This window comes from Diplotaxodon limnothrissa, linkage group LG12 (assembly GCF_057381915.1).
Source record: "Diplotaxodon limnothrissa isolate DT_005_m linkage group LG12, D_limnothrissa_male_GT1.1, whole genome shotgun sequence".
NCBI classification, from domain to species: Eukaryota; Metazoa; Chordata; class Actinopteri; order Cichliformes; family Cichlidae; genus Diplotaxodon; species Diplotaxodon limnothrissa.
The window spans coordinates 9,906,972-9,932,160 of record NC_140607.1 but is presented as its reverse complement, the minus strand read 5'-3'; the positions used below and the strand labels follow the sequence as shown (position 1 = coordinate 9,932,160).

Here is a 25,189-nt window from a genome sequence, read left to right as displayed (position 1 = left end):
TGAAGGAAGTGTTTACTGAGGTCACAGAGAAAGGAAGCCAAGGGTTATTTACCCACAGTGTTCACCCAGGTCTTTCTGCACAAATAGTCCTCCATGTTAAAACACAATATCACCAAGATTTACAAAATAGACTTGATTTTTTTATTCAAAATGATTCAAGTGAGGGACTGAACTGATAAACCCAGCATGAAAGTGTTTACAGAGGTTAAGACAGAGCCACTTCCCACTAGACTTCAACAGAACCAGAAGTTTTTCTTACAACCACATCTATTGCCATCTGGTGGCCGTCAGATAGAATACAGGTTTAAGGGACTTCTGCATTGGCTTCCCCAATCTTCAGTTAACGTTATTCCAGGTAGTAAAGTTGTAAAAGTTGTTTAACTATATACAATGCAATACTCGTATACAATACACACATAAAACAATTCAAGTTCACAAACCAAAAAAACAAACAATGTAGAGCCATTCAAGCATCACTAGCAAAACAAACCAATACATTTTTTGTACTTAAAAACACAGCTGCAGCTTGTTTATAGATACGAGTTGAGGAGGCACACCAAATGAAAATTCTGACTTGGATCTGTCATGATGAGCCTGCTCTATCCATGTATGTTTTTACTGCATCTGCAGTGTGTTTGGGATCCCTTCAGTGTTCCATCAATTTTGACATGGTCCCCTACACCACAGGCCGAAATAGAGAGCCAAACCACGACAGAGCCTCCACTGTGTTTTACAGATACAACTCACTATTGTATCTCTGTCATTATGTTTATATATATATATATATATATATATATATATATATATATATATATATATATATATATATATAGTGACATAGAAACATTTGTGCATAAACTACCTAAAGCTATATCGTACAATCAAGACATTCTTAATATTATCATATTAGGATATCAGGATATACACGAAGCCAATTTGATTAAAAAAAAAAAAGTAGCTCAACGGAAACGACTTTCATCTCCGACGCTCATTGATGACGCCATTCACACGAGACGGCCATCGAGATCCAAACAAACATCTTTAGCTGAATGTGGCTAGCCAAATGTTACCATGAACAGCTTTGAGGAATAGCTTAGTAGTATTTGGAGTTGACAATGATTTCGGTCAGCTATATTCTGATGTGCGGACAGTTCCTGCTGCTATTAACGGCCATATTGTTACAATGTTTGGAAGGAATCCACTCGCAAAATTCGACGACAACGGAGACTCCTGCTTCTTCTCCCGGTCCGGTTTCTACTTTGCTCCCCTCCAGCGAACCGCCCGACAGTGCAAACTATACGGATCTCGAGTACAAACCTCCGTCACCCGTTGTCCTCTGCAGTTATCTGTAAGTAACTCAGATGCTGTTAACTGGAAGTAGCTATTAGCATGTTAGCATTGGGCAATGCTAACTCTAAACTGACACAGGACTACGTTTATAAATATGTCAATTCATACCTACTTACGCACCAGTAACACTGAACTGGAAGCACCGCATTTCCCACCCCAAACTTATTTTTGGTTAGAAAAACATTTGTTCATAGATTACAATATAATATCTTCAAAACTCGGGCTGTCTTTACACATTTCAGTTTGGCTTGACTACACACCGTAGTTTCTTTGAACTATACCTCTGTGTCTTTTGCTTTCTTTCTAAATTCAATGTGTGGTGAAGACCGGAGGAATTCATCTACTGTCAAGACCCTGTGGATCACGCGGGCAACTACACTGCCTATCAGGAGATGGAACATGTTGGTTGCATCGGGGTAGGTATTGTTGGTGTTTAGGACATTGTACTGTTAGTTAGTGTTGAGTAATCGAGAACATGTCTGACTTTGCGCCTTTTATCTCTACCTAGTGGGGTGGCCAGACCCAAAAAGAGGTGAACCACACACGGGTTTTCTGCACTGCACTCGATGATATAGAATGTGCCGGACCCAGAGAGTTCCTCAGAGAGAATGTACCCTGCATCAAGTAAGAGATGCCACACTGGATAAACAGCTGTTACCTCATATAAAACCATCTTAAGTTCTCTGGGTTCATTTTAGAGTGGATCTGCATCATATTTAAATGTTCAAACATTGCCTCTGTTTCCATATGCATCCAAAATATGTAGAACAAACAGATTGTTGTTCAGTGAATGTAAACATGAATCAGCTGCTTTGCTCAGTATTTCCATTACACCAGAACACATGAATCACTTGGGCTTTGATTTACAGTATGTATGTTGAAAAGAATGTCTGTCCAGGTTTTTAGTTATCCAGGTCATGGTAGTCTTGAGAACTTGAAAAACGAAGGCCGCTGCACTTCAGGTTTATGAAGAGTTTTCACCTCTCATCCAACAGGCTTCTTCAGATCTAAAACAACAAGCTGAGTGGGCCAGCTACTTAACTCTTAGTATGGTTGCACCCCTTTGGAGAATGTCTCTGAAGGGTTGTTGACTACTATTGACCTACTGTTGAGCATGTGAGTTGTCAAATGAGCCAAAGTATTTAAAAGGATGTCATTTTTGTCTCCAGGTCCAATGAGTCAAACCTCTGTGAGACATTGCCACACCCCGCCATCATGTGAGCTATTAAGGTCGCCTGAAGCAAGTTATGAGTGGGGTCAAAATGCCAGAAAAGGGATCTTAAGACTGCACTGTAGGTGGCTCATAGCTTCTATATGAGGCTCCTTTACTTCTCTCAAACCTTACTTCTCTGTCCAAAATGCAAACATTGGCATTCTGGAAAGAGTGACCTTTATCCTTTAGATGCAGATGTACAGCTGAGCCTTGTCCTGTTGAGATGATTCTATGAATTTGTAGCTTGTGTTTGGGTGTTTTGTCTGACGGTGTTGTTAGGTCAGAAGTAGGCGGTATAAACGGTATACGGTAGAAACGATATAAATTTGGCCAGCGGTAGAGATTTTGACTATACCGCTCTACCGCGATAGCACGTGTTGATGGTGTCACCAAGCGGCGCCTGTTTTGGTCGAAAGCATTGGAGCGGCTGCAAACAATATCATCTGCAAATTATGCCGGGCGACAGTAATAGCAAAGAGACGACGCACTTTTGGAATATGGGGAAAGCCAAAAACTTTGCTTCCTCCACTTCCGTACCATTGATTCATTAATGCTAAATTCTCTCGCAGCTGCTCTATTCCCATGTTCTTGCAGTATGTTAATGACTAACCTCGTATTGTAAATGGATTATCTCAGTTGTCCTCCTGACTGAAGTTTGGTCCGTTTATAGCATCCTGCCATGCAGTTGCATTTGTCCCTAACCACCAGAAACCCTACGTTAACTTTTATCAAATGGAAAAATGTTAGCGTTCATCCTTCAGCTTCACTGTGCTAATGTTATGCTAATGTAGCTGTTTTGGTAGCAATCACGTAGGACATCATTATACACCAGCTAGTCCAACTTCAGTAATTCTACAAACATCACTGCTGTTTAGTTTTCTCTCTTCATTTATGTTGGAAGTAATAGCAGAGCTGTGCGTTTTAATTTTTTCAGAAATCTCTCAGTCAGAACATGGCATATCATGTTTAGCTTACCAAAGTCGTACTAGAACATTTTTTGACAGATTGCTGCGCGCCGTGTGCTGCATAAAATTGGTTTCAGGTCAGTAAGCACAACCAGAATTCATACATAAGGCACACTGTCGATTTTTGAGAAAATTAAAGGATTTTAAGTGTGCCTTATAGTGTGTAAAATACGTTGTACAGAAGAAAAGAATATATCGCGATATATATCGTTACCGCACATGCTTCAAATTATACCGTGATATGGATTTTAGGCCATATCACCCAGCCCTAGTCAGAAGTACATTGCACTGGAACCCTGTTTGGCAGCAGCATGCCAAAGAGTCATTTTTAACCCAGGGCGATCCAGTATATGAATGTCATTCTTGTTAATCTGCATGTTTGGCTTGATTTGTACGCTGGATAGGGCTGCTCAATTAATCGAATTTTAATCACGATTACGATCTGGGCTTTCAACGATCATTAAAAATGACTGAGCCGATTATTAGCCCCTCCCTCATTTATCCGCGACACCTTAAAGGCCGGTCCGTGAAAATATTGTCGGGCATAAACCATCTGTGGCGCAAAAAAGGTTGGAGACCGCTGATTAAGAGGACCCGAAGGAAGCTCGGAAAGCTAAGCAGAAGTTATTTGGAGAGGAGAGTGACTGCTGTTGGTTGAAAAGAGAGGTAAAAAAAAACTTCAGTGGTGTTGCACACTATTTTATATTATTTTTTAAAGTCATTGTTAACCCTTTAAATCCGGTCAGAGCAGCACGCTCCGTTTTGTGTAACTATTTTTAAATCCCTGTAGAACCTGAACCGTGTAAGCTAGCGCAATAATTTGTTTTGCATATGAAACCAGAGGAGTTGTACTTACATCTGATGCCATCAGCTTGTCCTCGGTCACGGTTTCCTTCCACATAAAGCTTTGCAAAAATTGCATAAAAAGCGCTTGCAGGAACAAAAACGTAATATTCCAGAAACACGCTTTGCCGATCCGATCAGCTGTTCGTAACACTTCCCACATTGAAAAAGTCGTCAGCCCGAACTGTTGCATGTCCGCCATTTCCTGGCCGAAACCGGAAGTGACGTCATTTTCGCGGAAATGTAGTTTTTTACTTGTAGGCCTTAAAAGCCTACACTGGTCATGTTTGACTTTTCTGAATAGTTGCTGGGATGCTTAGAGCTCGAATTGCACTGCTGGAAATAGTTTATTTTGATGCACATGCTGTTTTCTTTGCAAATTTGCATCATAGGATTGTTTTTTTTGTTTTTCCTGCAGTATATAAAAATTGGTGTATCTCCAAGATAAAACTATGAAGACACTCAAAATAAATTTCCTGTTGTTGTAAACTATTTTTTGCAACTTTTTTGTATTTAAAGTTTTGAGGGATAAACCTCTTAAATTTCTCCAAGTAGAAATATATGTAAAAAAAAAACAAAAACGATTTTCAATTTTTTTTGTAATTTATTGCACTTTTTTGCAATTAATGTAGTTACTATGGACTTAATGCATACATATTATTAAAATATGGGCTATAACAGTTATTTAGCAACTTGAAATGCTCCCACAAATGGCACTACAACATGTAAAAAAATAATATAAGCTCTGGTGGACTTGGTTCTATAGTAGGTCTTAAAGGGTTAAATAAATATCGTCAAATAATCGAGATCTCAATTTCAGTGAAAATAATCGTGATTACCATTTTTGCCATAATCGAGCAGCCCTAACGCTGGATGCCTTTCCTGACTTTCCCCTCCTGACAAGTCAGTGTCTTTGATGTAAACTATGGGTTTTAGTGGAAATCTAGTAGCGACCAAAGCAGTCACGAGGAGGTTTTCGTTGCATCACCTTGTTTGTGACCAGTTTCAGCACATGATTGCCAGGGTGTTGTGCAGTAGTTTGTAGTCCGTACATGGGTAGCATGTGTTTAAATATATAAATGGCTGTTCCTGAGTTTCCCCTATCTGTAAATTTTTTTTTTCTAGTTTTACTCTCCTGTAGAGTTCTCACATATGGTCATAGTTTTTGATATTTACACCTAGGGCTGTGCGATATGACCAAAATCTCATATCCCAATATAAGACATCTATCGTCCCGATAACGATATAAATCACAAAAATTTAACATTTTCTGTAAATTTTGTGAATCTCGGGCAGCTCGACTTGCGTGAAGTGTTTCCAGCTGGGCGTCATGTACCTGGAGTCAAGTGTTTTAACCGATGCATGAAACGATGCATTTTTAGACATAAGTTGTAACAGCTGCCGTTTTCTTTGTATTTATTACACAGCATGCTGCGGGGAAAAGCCTGTTCTAATGTTTGAGTCTAAGGTTTATCTTTTAGCACCTGGCGGCTCTTTTTTGCTTCTAATCCTTAAATACTCTGCATACTCTTTCACATGATTCATTTTTTTTTTTTTTTGCAACAGGATCTTGAGCTTTATTGTGAAAGGTTTATGTGGAAAATAAACAAGCGGACAGATTAAGACAGAATCTGTGTCAAAAGCGTAGATGTTCCTGCTGACTAATTTCCTTGGCACCTAAGTGGGACAAAAAAAATACAACACTCTTAACATAACCAAGAAAACACTGTGTGCTCAATTTTCACTGTTTACCTAACAGATGAGGTTAAAATGATCTTTGCAGTGATTCACTTGTGAGCCATTTGAATATGGAACGCCAGGACTGCCATAATGAATTAATTAAATACACCATTAAATAATTAATTAAATGTGGCAATAATTAATTAAAATTGGAATTAATTAATTAAATAAATAGTTATGACACATGTAATTAATTATTGACACATTTAATTAATTATTTATGTATTTCACATTTTAATTAATTATTGACACATTTAATTAATTAATTATTGACACATTTAATTAATTAATTATTGACACATTTAATTAATTAATTATTGACACATTTAATTAATTAATTATTGACACATTTAATTGATTATTTATGTATTTCACATTTTAATTAATTATTGACACATTTAGTTAATTATTTAATGATATATTTATTTATTTCATTTTGGCAGTCCTGGCGCCTGGCTCTCATCATGAAATAATTTTATCTGTCAGCCTCACCCATCAAACTCAGGGGGCGGGGTTAACGCTGCCCATGCAGCTTCTCTAACATTTGATTGGTTGCCGTGCAAAGTAAGTCAAAACAGGTCGATCCTAGAAAATCGATTGCTTGTGTAGACTTGGGGCAGCCAGGTATCCCAGAATGCAGATCAAATCACAGGCAGCAATGGTGGTGGTGTAGTTTTAAAATACCCCGTTTTTCTGTCACCAGCTACACTTTTAACAGTGTTTTAGCCGCGAATGTCGCAACGTATGTCTGGTCAGGTTGTCAACATAGAACATGTTTGCAAAAGTGCTCAGATGTTTTCAGAGATTTCACTAGCTCTGCTAACAATTAGCATGCAGAGTGCACCGAGGGGGTATGTTAACCGGTTTGTTTACATATTCCACTCTCCGTGTTCCACATGTTGCATTCGCAGATTCTCATTTTCACCGAACGATCGTCTCTTTCCGCCTGGTCTTGTGTCTCTGTGCTTCTGTAACATAAAGAACGAGCTGACATTTTTCTCACGAAACCAGCGATCAGCTTAACAGACCCTCAGTTTACCTGCATGCATCCTCCTCCTCATCTGTCAGCTGTTTAACACCTGCTGCTAATTCAAGAAACACGCCTAGTTACCTGGTGATAGTCACAGTTTAACTGGGCAGCCGGTGCTCGATATAACGCAATATCAGCGCATTTTTCTGCACAAGATAAGTAAATATAGTGTTTTCCCCGAGCGCAGAGCTGCTGGAGCTTGTTTCCTTACAGAGCACTTTATAGGCGAGCCAGCTTTATCAGCGGCTGATGTCCAATCACCAGCACACAGCTTTGAAACCTCAGCTGAGTTTTAGCTCTCAGTGGTTAAACGCTGGACTTCATTCACTCAGGTTCTGTCTGTCGGGTCACGTTTACTTCGCTGTTTTATTTACAACTGAGCAAATCGGTTTGGCTGAGGTTAAAGTTACGTTTCATAACTGCATAGTTTCACAGACGTTTAATGGTTCACTGGCACATGTGTTAGACTGAACTATCATCTAAATATCATCTGTTTTTTAATAGTTATTCAACTGTATTCTAAGCACCAGCTGTCTGTTAGAATGTGATTTTTTTTTTTTTTCTCTCTCTGTTGGCAGACGTATAAAAATGCGCAGGAAAATCTGACGTGCATGGCAAACTTCAGCGACGATATTTAGGGAGGAATAAACACACATCAAACATAAATGAACCATTTGCCTGTCTCCATAATTGAGAGCATTTTCTCTTCTTATCTCAACACTCTCTCTCTCTTTTTTTTTTTTTTTTTTGCTTTTTCGGTCATGTTATGTTTACCTGTCAAAGGCTTGTTACAAACTATGAAACACATCGTGCAGACTTCTGGATGTTAGAAGAAAACTAATACTGCTCATGAATGAGACTAAAGGCAGGAAGGTGTCCTTTAAGACTAAACATGTTAATAGGACCTCCCTATTTATATCATAGTTTATGATATAGCACGTGTATTTCAGTAATAGCCTGCTGAGGCCACTATACGTGCTGGCCTCATATCAAATGTGAAGGCAGACTGAGTCTATGTTTGACGTTTTTTATATCTAATCTTCCTTTTCAAACATTTAAACAGCAGCGAGTCTGCAGCTGAGGGCAGGGCTCTAGAGTGCGACCAATTTGGTCGCAAATGCGACCAAATTTTTCAGTGGTGCGACTAAAAATAAATATTTGGTCGCACAGGTGCGACCAACTGTTCCGGTAACAAAAAAAAAATCTCTGTAACTCTCCGTGTGGTCAACAACAGACACACATTATGCCCCTATCGTGGACTAAACCAATCAGAGATAGTCAGGGGCGGGACCTCTCTGATTGGCCGTGGTCCAGTTGAAAGTGCAGGTGGAAGAGAGAGGTGAGTAGCTTGAATAAAGCGATATCAATTCATTAACGGATTCCACACAAAGACCTAAACACGGAGCGGACCCAACACATCAGAATCAGCTTCGTCTTTCTCGGCTTTCTCACCCGACGGCCTGAACACGGACACGCTGTCGGAGCTTAGCGATTCTTCGGGTCCGCGCTGTGTTTACGTCTTTTTGCGCTGATTCTGAGCTGCAGGTTTTGCCTCTCTCCAACCAAAATTCACCGAGCCTGCAGCAAAAGAAGCAGCAAACTGCGCTTCACATTTGATCAATGTCGTCATGAATTCCCTCTGACTTTTGCTGTTTTGCTTCCACCACGATAAAAATCACACTTCCTGCACAGCTCTCTCTCTCTGTACTTCAGGAACAGTTTCCCGTCTCAAATCTGTTTTCTGCATTATTCATTCGCTTATTACCCACCAGTCTAGCGTTGTTTACAGCGCGTTTTCTTTTTTCACTTAAATGACCTCGGACAAGAAAGCCTAATTTCTGCTGTTCAATACTGAAGAAATTTAAATTTCTTAAAATTATGCAAAATTGCAGAATATTGCAGAATATTTTTAAGGTTATCTGCTATAAAAAGCCAGACCAGGAAAATCTCCTTCATGTTTTCCTGTGTTTTATTCTCAGTTACTTTCACACAAAGGCATCTGCTGTGATTTTCACAATTCTGATGAAGTCTCATGTGTATCAGTACTGATAAATGATCAGAATTATAATATTTCTGACTGTCTGAGGCTAAATTGAATCAAATCAGGACTTTGAGAACCGGAATTGAATGGATTATAGAAATCAGTGATGATACTCAGCCCTAGTGAGCAGCCTAGGCCTGAGAGAAGTGGATGTACTGTAGCTGTGGGTAATAAGAAAAGATGAAAAGAACTATTGATAACTTTTTTGTTAAGTTAAGGCCTGATCTGTCTGAAATTCATAGCCAGTGCTCTGACACGGTGCCATCAATATTTGAATGCTGAAAAAGCACAGTGTATCCAGAAAACACATTATATGCTGCAGTAAATGCACTGCCCAAGTGTCCCCTCTCCCCACGGCCTTTCAGCAGCAGACAGCAGCAAACAGGTCGTCAGAGGAGGCCAAGATGATGATTAAGTTTTTAACATTTTCTACAATATTGACAAAGCACTTTAAGCACAAGTTTGTTAGTTAATAATTTAGAAATTAATATTGTCTGTATGGACTTCCCCCCCCAAAGAAAGTGCACATGTAAAACTGCGGTGTTAAGCGATGCGGTTGAAAAATTTGAGTGCGCCTAACTTTTGTGCCGGTACGCCTAAATTTTTAAAGTTAGGCGTACCGGTGCGCCCATGTCAAAAAGTTAGTCTAGAGCCCTGGCTGAGGGAATACAAATTCAAATTGTCGGAACAGGTTTGCTCGTTTCTTGGATTCATTTGGTGATTTATTAAATGTATAACTGTTATTCTAATCTGCTGCTGAGTCTCTTACACTTTTCTTTATGCTGTATATTTTCACGTCTCTGGAATAGTTGGCAGTTAGATAGTCAGCTGGGAAACTTTGTGTTAACTCATGGAGCTGAGGATATCGTGGATATGCTGACCTCGCTGCGTGGTGTACAGAGCGAGGTCAGCATGATTAATATTCACAATAAAAATATTAGCCGAACATCATGAAGTCTGTATGTGTTTCATAGTGTCGAACAACCTTTGTACAGTTAAAGCCAGCAGTTACTACATGACGGAAACACCAACGTTATCTCTTTTATGTGTTTATACACAGGTCACGCTGATTACTGAACAAAAACCCAAAGATCAGATGTTAAACAGATTTATTTGCTCTCTCTCCTCCTTAAACATGTTTTTAATGTTAGTTATAATTCAGAATTGGCGACTGAAACACGTAGGACACATAAGAACATCAGGAAATAAAACACCGATAAATATAACCTCAGTAAAAGAAGTCAGCGGGGGTTACTACCGGGGCCTGCGCTTTGTCGGTGGGATTGCTTGCGAGGCGAGCGGGTCTATCCCACGCTTTGCCGTGAGACTGGGCAGACATCTCCGAAATCATCGAAACACTTTTGCAAAGAGGCTGTATCTTGACAAACCGACCAGACACATGAAGATTAAACCACTACATTCTCGGCTAAAAAAATATTAAAACGGTATTTGGTAACACACAAACAGGGTTTTTCAAAGCTCAGTTCTGTTAGCTTCCACATGCCGGTTGTTGTGTGCTAGAAACAATGGCCACCAGGCCAAAGCAATGGTTTTGACTCGATCAGCGTTAACCCTGCCCCCTGAGTTTGATGGGTGAGGCTGACAGATAAAATTATTTCATGATGAGAGCCAGGCGCCAGGACTGCCAAAATGAAATAAATAAATATATCATTAAATAATTAATTAAATGTGTCAATAATTAATTAAATGTGTCAATAATTAATTAAATGTGTCAATAATTAATTAAAATGTGAAATACATAAATAATTAATTAAATGTGTCAATAATTAATTAATTACATATATCATAACTATTTATTTAATTAATTAATTCCAATTTTAATTAATTATTGCCACATTTAATTAATTATTTAATGGTGTATTTAATTAATTCATTATGGCAGTCCTGGCGTTCCATATTTGAAACTGAAACCATTAATTTCATTTTTCAATAACCCGGTTTTATTTGAAATACCACTGAAATGTGTGCTACCTCTTACTGTGAAAGCGTTCTACATTGGTTTGCTGAGTGTAGATGATGCTGGCAGCTCTACAGCAGCAGGCTTCTTTCCTTACTGGCTAACATCCACACTCCTGTACAGAACATGGTTAGCCTATCCTCTGTGGGTAGTTGTGCTAGTTTACGCTGATACAAACTACATACTAGTCAGTGTATGCAGAACCAAACTTTCCTTCTATAACACTGAGCAAGAAGGACTGTGCAATCTGTGGAGCTGCAGTCCTAGCTAGTAGCAAATGGTTGGGTAACATCTTAGAACCAAAGGTGAACTAGTGTTATAGGTATCTATCTGGACTGCGCAGTGAAGGAAACTTAGGCACAGGTTAAAGTCCAAAATAAAGATTTTTTTTATTTAACCCAAAAAACATAATTGGTTAACTCGTGCAAAAAGAATCAAAATCTTGGGCCCATAAAATAGGTCAAAATAACAGAACTCTACTTAAAGTTGACAACACTACTGCTAACTCAAACAAACTGACCTAACTCAACGTGACAAAGGGGAAACTTAAATAGTGGCTGATCAGCCCACAAAAAACACGAGAAGGGGTAAAACACACAAAACCTAACTAAACCTAACATAATGAACTCCAATTCCTCCCCATGATCCCGAGTTATGGCATGAACCAATTTGCAGTCTTCCTTTGAAGCTCGCTCCGCCCCTTTTCCACCTCTTGGCTCCTTAATTAAGGGACTGGAACAGCTTCAACTAAGGTAACTCAGAAAACAAAAGATTAATCATACATAACAGTGTAAACTAAAATGTGCGCACTTATTTAAGAATGCAGTGTTATGTGGATATGTGAATTAATTCAAAACCAAAACCAGTTATTTATTGTCCTGTAAATTAATTCCTATATTTAAAGACAGACAAATGTGAATGCAATGTTATGTATAAGCCTCTACACTAACATGGTGGATATTACCACTGTGTGGCTATAAGGGCAGCCATCACAGGCGGGGACAAAAAAAACCTGAACAAACATCAAAATCGTGTTTGTTCCTGTGCACTTTTCCTACAATAAATGCTCAAACTTTTGATGAGTTGTGATAAGGACATTTATTACTTGCTTTACTGAACTTTTTACTCTTATTCATTACTTTTATTTTATTGCCTTAATGGACAACAGCCCTGTGGTAAAGTGCAAACTGCATCCAGGACAGAAATGACATCATTATGCTGCTAACACAACTTTGGTTCTTGACCCCGTACCAGCTGATCTCCCACAGACAGTGATGAGCAGTCAGGCTTATATCATTGTAGCCTCCACTTCTACACGTATATCTTTATACAGTGGCGATCACAGTGAGGCTTCTCAGATGGTTCTAGTCCCAATGCATTGGAGGTCATGTTTCAGAGTATCATGAAAGTAATGTAATGAGTAGTGTAATAAATTGTTTTCTTTAGTGAGTAATTAATAAGTAATGTACTGCATTACTTTTCAGAAAAGTAACATATTTTTGCAGTACTTTTTTTTTTTTTTTTTTCTATGTTTGTCTTGTGTTGCTGTTGTCTCACTGTTGGTAAATTACTTTACTTGCTCTTAATTTGTGAAGCACTTTGACTGACATTGTTGTTTTTAAATGTGCTATATGAATAAATTTTGATTTGATTTGAACTCTGCTGGGACTCCAAGGGATCCAAAAATGTCAACTTACTATATACCAAAGATTGACTAGTCAGTGGCATCACCCGAGTCATGAGAGTGTCTCCCTCACAAAAATCAAAACTGCCCTTTTTGTCGTCTGGGGCTGGGCGCTCATGTATGTACCGGCTCACTTCTGGTGGCCGATTGGCGGGGCCTGGCGCCTGTGGCCCGGCTGGGCCCCTTCCGGGGGGTGTGATGCCCTCAGGCCTCTGGCCTCTGGGCCTGAAGCTCGGTCCTCTCTGGCACAGCTGGCTGCCGGCAGAGCCCGCAGGCACGCCACTGCAACCCCCTCTGGCCTCTGCTCTGTAGCTGCTGGGTGACCTCTCGTTTGGGGCTCTACTGCTAGCTAGTTTATTGTGATGGTGCTGTTTTTTACTTTGTTGCTCTTTTTGTTGTTTGCTTTCTCTTCTGTTTTTTTTTTTCTCCATACAGGTGATCCAGGTGTTTTGTTTGTTTTTCTTTCTTTCTTCCCCCCTTTCTCACCGTCTCTTCTCCCCTTTGGTTTTCTTTCTCTCCCTCTCTTTCTTTCATTCTTTCTCCCGGTCCTATCCTCCCAGTCATGTCTGTCCCGTTTGTAGCAACCGAAAATAAAATAAATTCATAATTATAATAAAGGTCAATCAAATGGACCAATATGGCAAGGCCATGATGATCCACTTGGTAAAAGAAATCCACTTGGCATCTTTCTTGGCCTTAAGACAACAATTCTGATGGCTAAAGATCCAAACGGGACACAAAAAAACCCAAAAAACCCGCCCTTTTTGAAACCCGGCAACGAGCGAATTGGCTGCACAAAAAACAACACCGTCGTCCCAGAATCTGACAAAAACTCATACACGGTATAATGGGATATTCGCCCGTGTTGCTATAACGACCCTGTGCACATTAGGTGGTACTCTATTGAAATGGAAAACAAGTTCAGCCAATCTAAGTACTAATGGAAAGGGGCTATGAGAGAAGCCAGAGCAAGGGATGATGGTTGTGCTAGACTGATGTTTTTGTATGACTAAGAGGCTCCATTTGAAAATGTAAGACTTGAAGGTGTTTGCAGCACCTGAAAGGTTGTAGCGTTGCAAAAAATCAATTGACTTCATTTCTGCTATCTGGATGATAAGGTCTGGCTGGCCTTTAGTTTCTGACAGACAGAAGGAAATTGACACACAATGGCATGACCTCAGTACCTAGCTAGGATTAACATTATCAGAAGATTACGATTTCTTAGCAGCTGTGCGGTGGTGTTGAAGCCAGGACTGGAGCCGCAAATAAATTAGACTTCAAGCCACTGATCAGGCATGATCTCTTCCTGTCAGACTCTAAGGAATGATTAACATGCTATTCACACACCTTCATATGTCCAAATCAGAGATGAAACATCTAATTAATCATCTGACTGACAGGAAGTGAATTGGCACCTAATTCGAAGTCAGATTTTTTTCAGAAACTACCACAGCCATTTCATTCAGCCTCCCATAAGAGAATGTTTTTCTTTTTCACATTATGAACTCTTTGGGTTATTTATGATCATGATTAAACTTGCGGCATCTAAAAATAAATGACAGATTCACAGTTGATAAATAACAGTTGGTTACAGCTCTAACCAAAATCGTATTTTGAAGGTGTAATGTAATATTTATTATCTACAGCTCTAAGTTATCTCTCAGTGAACAACCTGACCCTTAGCGCCAATATCTTGATAGTGTGGCATGAAAAGCATATATTTATATCGTTCTTTGCCCCTTTAGAGATCTTCTAGCTGTGAAGCTTTGAAATTCAACATTTGTTTTAGATAACATTCTGACTAATTTAAAATTATTGTTCTAGAAATTGAATTGCGCAGTCTTACACTACAGGCTACATTCACAAAGACGTTCCTACAGAACATCACACACCACCACGGATACATCAGGGCAATTTGGAGTTCAGTATCCTGTCCAAGAATATATTGACATTCAGACTGGAATTCAAGCCGTGACTCAAACCCCTGACCTTCCACTAGAGGATGACTCACTCTGTGCCTGGAATAACAGTTGTTTACACAGAATTAAACGGTGTCTTGAGACCTTTGTTGTGTTTCTCGGGCTATTAATGAACTTTTTAAAAATGTATGTATGCATATATGTATTTATTTATTGGTGTGTATTTGTCATCATCTTGCGGCCGCTGAAACCAAGCAGTAACCTATGGACCTGAAAAATGAAGCCAGTACACAAGGACCAAAAAGTAGGGGTGCAACGATATTCGTATCGATATTGAACCGTTCGATACAGTGCTTTCGGTTCGGTACGCATATGTATCGAACAATACAACATTTGTAATTTATTTTATCAATTTTCCTTCTGACGATGCTGTCTGTGTTGAGCGCTCAGTGAATCTGCATTCGACTACTCCGCCTAGGCTCGACAGTGCAGCCTAGGCGGAGTAGTCGAATGCAGATTCACTGAGCGCTCAACACAGACAGCATAGTCAGAAGGAAGAGCGCAGGGCAAGCTAGCGAGACAGAAGTTAAGCTCTCCTTGTAACAGGCAAATTGAACCTCATTCAGATCTGGCGTTTGGAATTATTTTGGTTTTCATGTGACGTATGACCCTGAAGGTAAGCGAGTCATGGACTAAAGTAAAACAGTATGTTGGATGTGCCATGCAATGCTCAATTACATTGGTGTGAACTAGTGTGTTAGCGCAGTTAGCTCGTTAACGTGTTGGCCGTCTAGCCCCATGCACGGAGCGATCGGCGGTAGCTCGTTAACGGAGATTTGCCGTGTTGTGGCGTTAAGGTCATTTCAACGAGATTAACCTGAAAGCACTAGTGGGAACACAACGAATATGACTGCACATTTACGCCGACATCATCCTAGTGCAAAGACAAATACAACAAGCATGCTACTAACTTTAGCCGAGTCATTTAGACAGCTGTTAGCACATGATTCTCCTTATGCTGCTGAGAATATAGCCCAGAAGAAGCGGATAGTATAGCTTTTATTTTGGAAAGAGCCATTTCTCTGTAATAAACTCTCTTTTCCAAAGATGAGTGATTCCTCAATCAGATACAGGGCTCGCAATATCGCTAGCCCGACGTCCCGGAGCTAGCGATTTTTTCAGTCGGGCTACCAAAATCTATCTCTTCCCTGCCCATCGGGCTATTGTAGGAAAAATATATGTCAATGCTTTTGCATTCTTTCAGAAATGTAGCTGGGTAATTATGTCATTGGCATCGGTGAGCCACTGTCAATATGTGACATATTGAAGTCGCGTTTGAATTTGCGCTTGTTTTTTGCTTTCACTTTGCAATCGTGCGAACTGTGTATAGAGCGCGACAGCACTGATCTGTGAGTGATGATAATTTGTGCACCAATTCCTCTGACATCGTCTTATTAATCGTTAGCTTACTATGCAAACATGACAAGTGAAATCTCCCGCAGCTTAAACATGTGAGAGGTTGATCGCGCAGAGAATCGCTGAGCTTATGTGAGTGCATGTGTAAAAGCATTTCAGTTCTGCTGAGCCAAATAAGACAGGTCAGGGTGAAGAAGTGACAGCCAAAGAAAAGCTTACCACAAAACGGAGAAGTTATGACAAATCAGACTATAAGGCAAAAAGAAAGTGCAGCTTTATGGTTTCATGGACAAAAGAATTTCTGTGGCTGCAATATGATGAGCTAAATAACCAGGGCTGCACATAAGTGGTCCGCAGGTGCGCATTCGCTGTCAAAATAAAAAACACGCACAAGGGTTAGGGTTAAATTTAAAAACTGTACTTTTGAGTTAAAATATATATTTATAATTTTAATAAATGACAAATAAAAAATGCATGAACATTTTTTTTGTATCGAAAAAATATCGAACCGTGACACCAAAGTATCGAACCGAACCGAACCGTGAATTTTGTGTATCGTTGCACCCCTACCAAAAAGGGCATTTTCTTCTAATGGCCACTTGAGGCTAACTCCAAAATTGAGTCGATAGCCATAGACTTCAGAGCAGGGTTTTAATAGTTTTGCAATTTTCATTAGTTTTTATTTTTATTTAGTTTTGACTTCAGATTTTCAATTTTATATCAGTTTTAATTAGTTTTTACCAATTGTTTGCTAGTTTAATTTAGTTTTTATTTTTTTGAAAATCCTTAGTTTCAGTTTAGTTTTGATTAGTTTCAGTTATAGTTTTAATTGTGTTTGCAATAATTAAGTGTAACAAAATCCCAGTTTCATCATATCAGTCATGCTCTTCTGGGCCCTATTTCAGGAAGCCGGTTTAGAAAACTCAGAGTGAAAAACGATACTCGGGGTTGAGTAACCCCGAACTGTCCAACTCGGAATATTCGGTTTCAGAAAGGCTGATAACAATTAGTTCAATCAACGCGGAGTTGCTTTAACCCCAAATTAAGCGCGCGCACGAGGATACATAAAGCCCTGATTAGTGGAGCACAGATTAAGCGAGTCACCATGGAGACGGAGGGAAAGAAGGCGTGGTCAATGTATTTTACAGCGCTTGAGGCCGAAGTTCTGATGGCAGCATATGCCGATAACATGCAAATTCCGCGGAAAAAAAGTAAAGCAGCCTCAGCTGCAAAAGAAAGGGAGCATGCATGGCAAAACATAGCCGACAGAGTCAATGCGTGAGTGTTAATTTAAACATTGATCTAGGGATTTCCACCCATTTAACACGTTATTTTATTATTTTTTATTTTATTTTTTATTTTATACATTTTATTTTGTGATGTGATGTGAGCGCGGGTGCAACCCAACAGGCCCCAAACGTTCCTGGCAGCAAGTAAAAATGAAATATAAAAATATAGTCCAAACAGGTAAGGTGTAATTGTATTATGAGCCATAGTGCTTGGTCTGTTTGTCCGATGTAAATCAATTGCAGTTAGAGGCTACATTAATTTTCTTTCTGTAAGCACTAATTGGAATTATCTGAGCACATTACAAGTACATATTTGCTTACTCTGTATGCTCAAATGTGACCCGTTATAGCCAACAGAAAAAAAGCAGAGGCCCGAAAAACAGGTGATGGTCCTCCACCACCACCACTCACAGAGGCTGAGCAGTTGGCTTCCACATTTGTGATAATGTTGGCAGCATCACATATGATCTTCACAGTGCAGAGAACACAAATTAGCATCCATTACTATAATGAAATAATTTGTTAGTTTGAAATGCTACAGGGAACTATGTACCTGTACATTGATGCTGTGGAAAGACTTCCTGTTCACATAGTCTCCTTCATTTACTGAAGGAGCAATGATTGGAATGTGAGTGCCATCTATACAGCCAATCACGCCTGGGAACCGTGAGAATAAATGTAAAATTTAAGTAGTAGTTCAAGTATCACCACATCATGTATTAAGTTTTGTTCATCCTGCTACCTGCAATTTTGTGGCATCCCTCTTTGACAAATCTTGTGGGTCTATGACCGGGGAACACCACAAACGAGTACAGGAGACGTTTCAGTGCAACTAACATTCTTGACTGCCCGACAGACGGTAGCCTTGGAAACGTGCTCAGCGTCACCAATATTATACAGAAAGCTCCCGTTTGCAAAAAACCGAAGTGCAATACAAATAATATGTACAGAACTGAGAGAATGTCCGCGATGTGTCACATGAGCAATATTAGGCCTGAGGATTTTATTCAAATAAATTATAGATTGTGCTGAAAAACGGTAACGTTCACACAGGAAATCATCAGGAAATGATCAAATGTCCAAACGCGCTCTAATCACTCTCTCCCGGCGGAGAGCTCTGCGGAGAATTTGGGCTTCAACATCTACTGGCTCTTCAAGGAAGAGGCACGCCATGTCTGACACTTCCTACAGTCAGGTTTCTGACAAAGAGGCGGAGAAGGTCGGGGTTAGTTGAAGTAAACCTGCTAGGGGGCAGGTTAGCTTCACGGAGTGTGTCGTCATAGTAACTCACTCAGAATTAATCTAAACTCGCTTTGTGAAACCGAAAACCCAGAGTTTTCGTTAACTCAGGGTATACTTACTCAGAGTTTGCACTAAACCGGCTTCCTGAAATAGGGCCCTGCTTATCCTTGGGTATGTTGCTATTCCAGCTACCATACTCTGCACCCTGCACAGGTCGCCTGTCTGTCGCAGGGCTAACACGCAGAGACAGACAACTCACATTCCCACCTATGGGTTCTTTAAATAAATAAATAAATTAGTGCAGATGAACAACCATTGATACCAGGCAACTATAAAATTTATATCTTGGCCCCAATGAGACTATTAACTCTTGCAGCACCGGGTGTTCGTAATTTTGGTTCAAGTGAATTGATAAACTTTTTGAAGGCAATTGACTCACACAGTTATGTAGATATCCCCGTCCTGTTGTCTCGGGATGCATCACGCTGCCTTGCCTGGGGTTAGCTTCTGTTTTCTGGGGATGAGGGTTGAGTGTGCTCCCTTCTCAAGGTAAGCTAGGTTAGCCTTCTTGTGTGAACTTTTCAAGTGCACTTTAAGGTTTGTGGGATTTTTTTTCCCTTTAGAAATGTCCCTTATAATTTGTCTCTTTCCACTACAAGACACTTGCTTTATCCAAAACACAGTCATATTCAAAGTAATCCCAAATTGGATTCTGGCGCTTTCTCCCGACTTTTCCTGACATGATTCTGCGCGTGGACGGAGCAGCAACACAGACGACTCGACTAACGTACTTGCCACCTGCTGGCATAATGAGACACAGCAAGAAAAAAATCTGGAAACTAAACTTCATTTTCACCCTTGACTATTGTATGACACACACACATCTACGAAAACTAAACACATTTTTGCTATAAATTCAGTTAATTTTAGTTAGTTTTGTGAACACTCATTACAGTTTTAGTTAGTTTTACTTTTTTTGTTTTTGTTTTTATTTTTATTTCCGTTAACGAAAATGTTTTTTCACTTCTAGTTTTCGTTATTTCGTTAGTTTTCGTTAACGATAATAACCTTGCTTCAGAGCCTGACCGATACTACAAATATGTATCGATACATATGTGTAGTTATTTATTTCCTCACTCTGCCTGACTTTGCACAGACCAGCTGGTTGTTGTGGTAGTGTTGTCTGACAAATAACATGGTCTGCTCTGTGGTAGATGTTTGTGCTGTGGTTTTGGTCAGTGAAATTGGTGTACTAGTCTATTAGCAGCTGTACGTCTCTGTATGTTATGTAGTTTGTGGATCCTGCACATATTCATTACCTTATTAGTCAGAACTCCACAATATCACCCAGATATGGTCACTTCTTGATGTATACATTATTTTCAAAATGAATATGATCCACCTTGCCTCTTCAGTAATTTTCTCCACAGGAAGAATTTTATCAATTCAAAATCAAGTTGCTCTCATGGATCTTTTATAGAGGAACGCATTTGTGCTTTAAAGACCTTTTCCACAGTGACAAAGCGTAGGCTCACCACTAGATGGCAATGTTTAGCCATAGGATCACAACTTCTTTTTGCCCTCATAACTTCACACCACACACAGCATTCATGAGCACATCAGGCTAATCTCTATAGTAACTGCATAGACATCAGACATTTGCAGTGAACGGGCACAATCAAAGCAGCACCTGTACAAAGACTGTGCTGCCTCCCAGGCTTCAGATAAACCAGGCTCAAATGCTCAGTTTCCCCCGTGCCTCCGTCCGCCAATTATACAATACAGAGCAGGTGTTTCTTTTATTCTGTCCGCTCCTTGTAGATCACAACTGCAGGTTGTCTACACCTTTTCTTTTTAATCTTGTGGCTTGTTTAATCATTATGATTAAAATATATATCTGTTTATGTGTTTGTTTATTACCTTCTTGAGCCATATGGGGCATCCACAAAGGATGAGATTGTCGTAACCAGACTCTGTGAAATGTCAGTAACTTGCTGCAATCTGAAATAAAGTGAACTGATGCCGATTTAAACTCTTTCCAACTTTGGAACCTGGCTGAGGTCCAGGTGTGTAAATGAAATACATTTTGCAACTCATCTAAATTCTTGCCATGTGTTTTACAGATACACTGGACACTACTTCATCACCACACTGCTGTATTCCTTCTTCTTGGGCTGTTTCGGGGTTGATCGTTTCTGCCTGGGCCACACAGGGACTGCGGTTGGGAAGCTGCTCACTCTGGGAGGCCTGGGAATCTGGTGGTTTGTAGACCTAATTCTGCTTATCACCGGTGGACTGATGCCCAGCGATTATAGTAACTGGTGCACATACTACTGAGAGCGACAGCAAACCGCAACTAAGGACTCCGGCCACTTTGCTGTCTGATATTTATCAGCCTAATAAGGAGGACTCCCAGGACGTGGCCTCTGCCTGAGTTGGCTTACTAGAAGTGGAATCGGGGACCTCCTGAGGGCTCCTATGGGGTTCCCAGGAGCTCCAGTGAAAAAGGAGGAATAATTTGCTATCATTAAAATAAATTCAGTTCTTGGAGAATGCATAAAACTCAAGGCTTTTACAACAGCTACAGTGATGGTGGTTTTTCCAGTTTCCTGATTTCTCAAAAAAGGTCACTTTCATGCTTGTAGTTCAGTTCATTTTGTCCGATATGAGTGGAACAATATGATTCATTGTTGCCGTTTAGTTCTGGTCTGCTGGAATGGGCTTCTGGTTTTTTTATTTTGTTGAATGTCATCCTGCATCCTGAATGTCAGTACCCACAATGGAGAGAAAGATGAGTATATTTCCAGTGTAGCTGGTTTGTTACACCCACTTTCTAATCAAGCATACAGATTCACATGGATTAGGACACAAGCACAACATGTTATATCAAAGGGTTTAGACTTGCAGCTTTCTTTAGCATTGATGCTCAGTAGATAGGCTTGATAGAAATCAGTTTGCTTTCACAGCACAGGCTGCCACCAGAGTTCATTTGGAAGCAAACGGAGGCCCCATGATCCAAAGGTTGCCTCAACACCACATCTGTCCGGGCCTGGGTAACAGTTTCTGCTGCCCGTTTGGCTCAAAAGTGTTGTTAAAGCTGGTGCAGGCTGAGATTTCATGAGGAAAGGACAATTCTGGTGGAGGTGTGAACGCAAAACTACCAAATGGAGGATTTTATGGGAGTTTGCGTTTTAGGCGTGTTATACTCTCATTTAATGTACTCAAACATGCTCACAGTTTTGTGGAAATCCAGAACTTACAGCAACAGTGTGTTTGTTTTTCACGGTGCAGACAGCATGAACTCTAATTCTGAGGACAATTCAGTTCGTTTGTGATTTACGAGTATTTCATTTTTGATGTCTTTCATTGGATGTTTGGGCCGCTTTCCTTGTTTATGCGGGCGTCTACAGTTTAAGTTTCTGGACTTCTTTATGTCATCCAGTAAAGACAATGAACCAGGCTCCTTTCTTTGTTGCTGTCGGGAGGACAAAGTAGAACTATCAGTTATGGTATTTTTGGTTCAAGCATAGCCTGTATAAAAAAACTGACACGGTCAGTCATGCCACCCGTTTTGAAGCCTCGAGATGAGGCTTTTTGGCCATCTTCATCTTGGTGTTTTAAAGCTGGGTGTGCGGTGTGGATCGGACAAATCACATACTTATTGGCTGCCAACTTGTTGTTAATCAATGAGCATATCTCAGATAATCCTGCTTTCTCAAATTTAGGACTAAATATGACCCAAAATGAGTGACTGAAAACATAAACTCATCAGGAAAGTGTTTGACCCTCGGCCCTCACCTAGGTATTTTCCCATACACTGTTACAGGACCAGGAGTACATATGGACCCGCAGCCTTTGCCCCCTCATGTTTGCTCATCCATCTTTTAAATGGCCTACAGATATAACCCTACATCAGTCCTTCAGCAGTGTTGGGTGTATCGTGTTGTAAAGTGCAAAGTCACATATTAGAGTTGGGTACTTTCAGCTGCCCCTTATCCATTCCCAAAGCAGTACATTTTACACCCGATTTATCCGAGCTGAGGACCAGCACTAGGAGTAGCTTGTGACCCCCTGGCTGTGTTTGTAGCTCCTCTTCCATGTAAAGTGAAGGTGTTAACCAGTACACCACAGAGGCATTAGAGAACTACTGTTCACATTTTGAAGAAGCACCTGCAATAACCCATCACTCTGAGGGAAATGAGGTGTGTTTCTGGTTATGTGGTAGAGCACAAGCTGCCACTATCAGCTACATTCAGAGTTACAGTAGATTACACTCCTAGATGTATAACTAGTGTACCCAGACTAAATTCAAAGAGAGAGGTTTATTTTTTTGAATGCAGAAATATTCTAAAGGTAATTAGTTTTCAGTTGTTAATGCTGTAATTATGCAATATAACAAGTTACTTTTAGAAGTAACATTACCCAACACTGGACCTCAGACAGAGAAAGCATAAATCGGTCTTTACAAACAAGTTAAAGCACATCAGCACCGGTGACCACGTGGTGTCAATGTGTCCTGGAAGCCTTGTATATGCTATAAATGTCTCAGGAATAGAAAATTGAAACTTCAGTGTTGATGTATCCTAAATTTGCAAGTTCTGTGGCTCGGTTCATTTTGTTGCCTATGTGACTTACAAACTGAACACGAATCTTCCATTCCATAAAACACTTAGCAGGTTTCTTCTCCTGAGGGCAACATCATACACAAGTTATCACTTTTTCCCTCTGTCAAATTACTCGACAGACCAGAATTGACCCTTCACTTGCCTCTTCCACCAGAGCTGTCTGAATTCTGTATTTATATATTGCAGGGGTTTTTTTTGGTTTTTTTTTTAATATGTTCTTTCTTTACTTGGAATGATTAACATTGGCGCTCCAAGCAAGCAGCACAGCAGGCATGGACATGCACAGCAGTCCTATTAGTCACATTTCAGATATCGATGTAGCAGTCTTCTGTATTAACTCAAGGTTCCTTACTTTTGGAAGGGAAAAAAAAGTCTGCTGTGTGGAAGCATTTACCTCCAAAACCTCATCTCATCCGAATGTCTTAAACTAAAACAAATTTTGATCTCCATTGACTTTCAGGAGTGAGGCTCAGGTCTCACATTAAATATTCAAATCTTCATCTCCCACTTTGTTAAATTTCTAATCTTTACCAGGACCCAGGGTTTATGTGCTGTTCCATAGATAGAGCTCATTTCATTACCTAAGGATATGTGAAAACCCTCTTAGCTCTCATCGTAAAAAGTTGAAGAAGACACCATCGTCAATGTGACGACTCATCCAGCAGCAGGAGTGTGCTTTCAACAGGCAATATATTTTCAGCTGGCTAAACATCCTTTGTAGAGTGAAGCATTAAAACACTGCTTTACATAATTTAATTTTCCACTTAATTCATAGAGTGACGGTTTATATGCCACTTGAAAAAAAGATCTGCACACAGTTTTTTCCAGGTACCATATCTCTCTTTTAGTGTGATGTCCTCCTTAAAGCTCTGTACACTTGCCCTACATTAATATGTTTTGAGACATATATTTTCTTGAGTTTTTCAGCTTGTACAGATATAGATATTGTATATGATATGGATCCAAATGATGGAAGCATCACCTGAGCTGGGTGTTAATGTTATTTAACTTTGATCCACACATTGCTAATTTATGTCTGATTTAAAAAAAAAAAAAAAAAAAAAAAAGATGAATTCATGGGAATATTATTGGTATTGTTGAGACCAATGTTTACTATAAGACGTATTTTTCTTTTCTGTACTCTTAAACCTTCAAACCAGGTGTGTGCATAGGAGGTCCAATGTTCCCTTTTCTGATGGTGTTAAAAAAAATCCAAACTTTCTCATGTTTTCATTGTTCCCAGTCCTTATTACCCAATAAAAAGTATCTGGGACATGGTGTTCTTTACATTCATTGGAGTCTAGTTAGTGCTGGGGTAGAATGTCAGTAAAAGAGTGTGTTGCCTCCTCTCAGTACTTTGCATTTTGACTGAGGTTATAGATTTGGCATGATTAAAAAAACATTTTTGATATTATCTATGGTTTCAGACAATTCAATTCAATTTTTCAATAAAATTTTATTTATATGGCACCAAAACACAACAACAGTCGCCTCAAGGTGCTAGGTTTCAAACATTAGAAATACGCATTAATACTATAAAATATTACACATACATAGTACTATTTTTTTTTTCTATCAGTGGTTTAGCACAGTGTTTCAGCAAACAGACTACAGGTACCAACATTTAAATAATTTTGTATGATCTTATTTAGTCTTGTTTTACTGTATTTGACAGGTGGTCATAAAACACTTCATCAGTTTTGCTGACTTTGGTTTTATTTATTTATTTTACTTATGAAATAACCGGATAGCCATAGATTTAAAATGTTAGATAATAAAAACTCCTCTCATCTACATCAGCCAGTGATGCTTATGTATGTACAGATTTTTATATTACACATATTATTAGACATA

General features: G+C 39.6%; 1 protein-coding gene across 1 annotated transcript; it reads left to right on the top strand.

Annotated features, from left to right (window-relative positions):
• Positions 1 to 1,015: 1,015 nt before the first annotated feature.
• tm2d2 (TM2 domain containing 2) lies at positions 1,016 to 24,575 on the top strand. The gene is made up of 4 exons (XM_085367913.1): positions 1,016 to 1,348; positions 1,676 to 1,766; positions 1,859 to 1,974; positions 20,834 to 24,575. Exons 1-4 carry the CDS (start codon positions 1,116 to 1,118, stop codon positions 21,045 to 21,047), a joined length of 654 nt encoding a protein of 217 aa, XP_085224039.1. The 5' UTR covers positions 1,016 to 1,115; the 3' UTR covers positions 21,048 to 24,575.
• The last annotated feature ends 614 nt before the right edge of the window (positions 24,576 to 25,189 follow it).

Excerpts from the sequence above, each read along its gene's own strand:
- tm2d2 (XM_085367913.1), top strand. The coding sequence starts at position 1,116 with ATGATTTCGGTCAGCTATATTCTGATGTGCGGACAGTTCCTGCTGCTA. Across the intron at positions 1,349-1,675 it reads GTTGTCCTCTGCAGTTATCT|ACCGGAGGAATTCATCTACT; the intron begins GTAAGTAACTCA and ends TGTGTGGTGAAG. Across the intron at positions 1,767-1,858 it reads AACATGTTGGTTGCATCGGG|TGGGGTGGCCAGACCCAAAA; the intron begins GTAGGTATTGTT and ends ATCTCTACCTAG.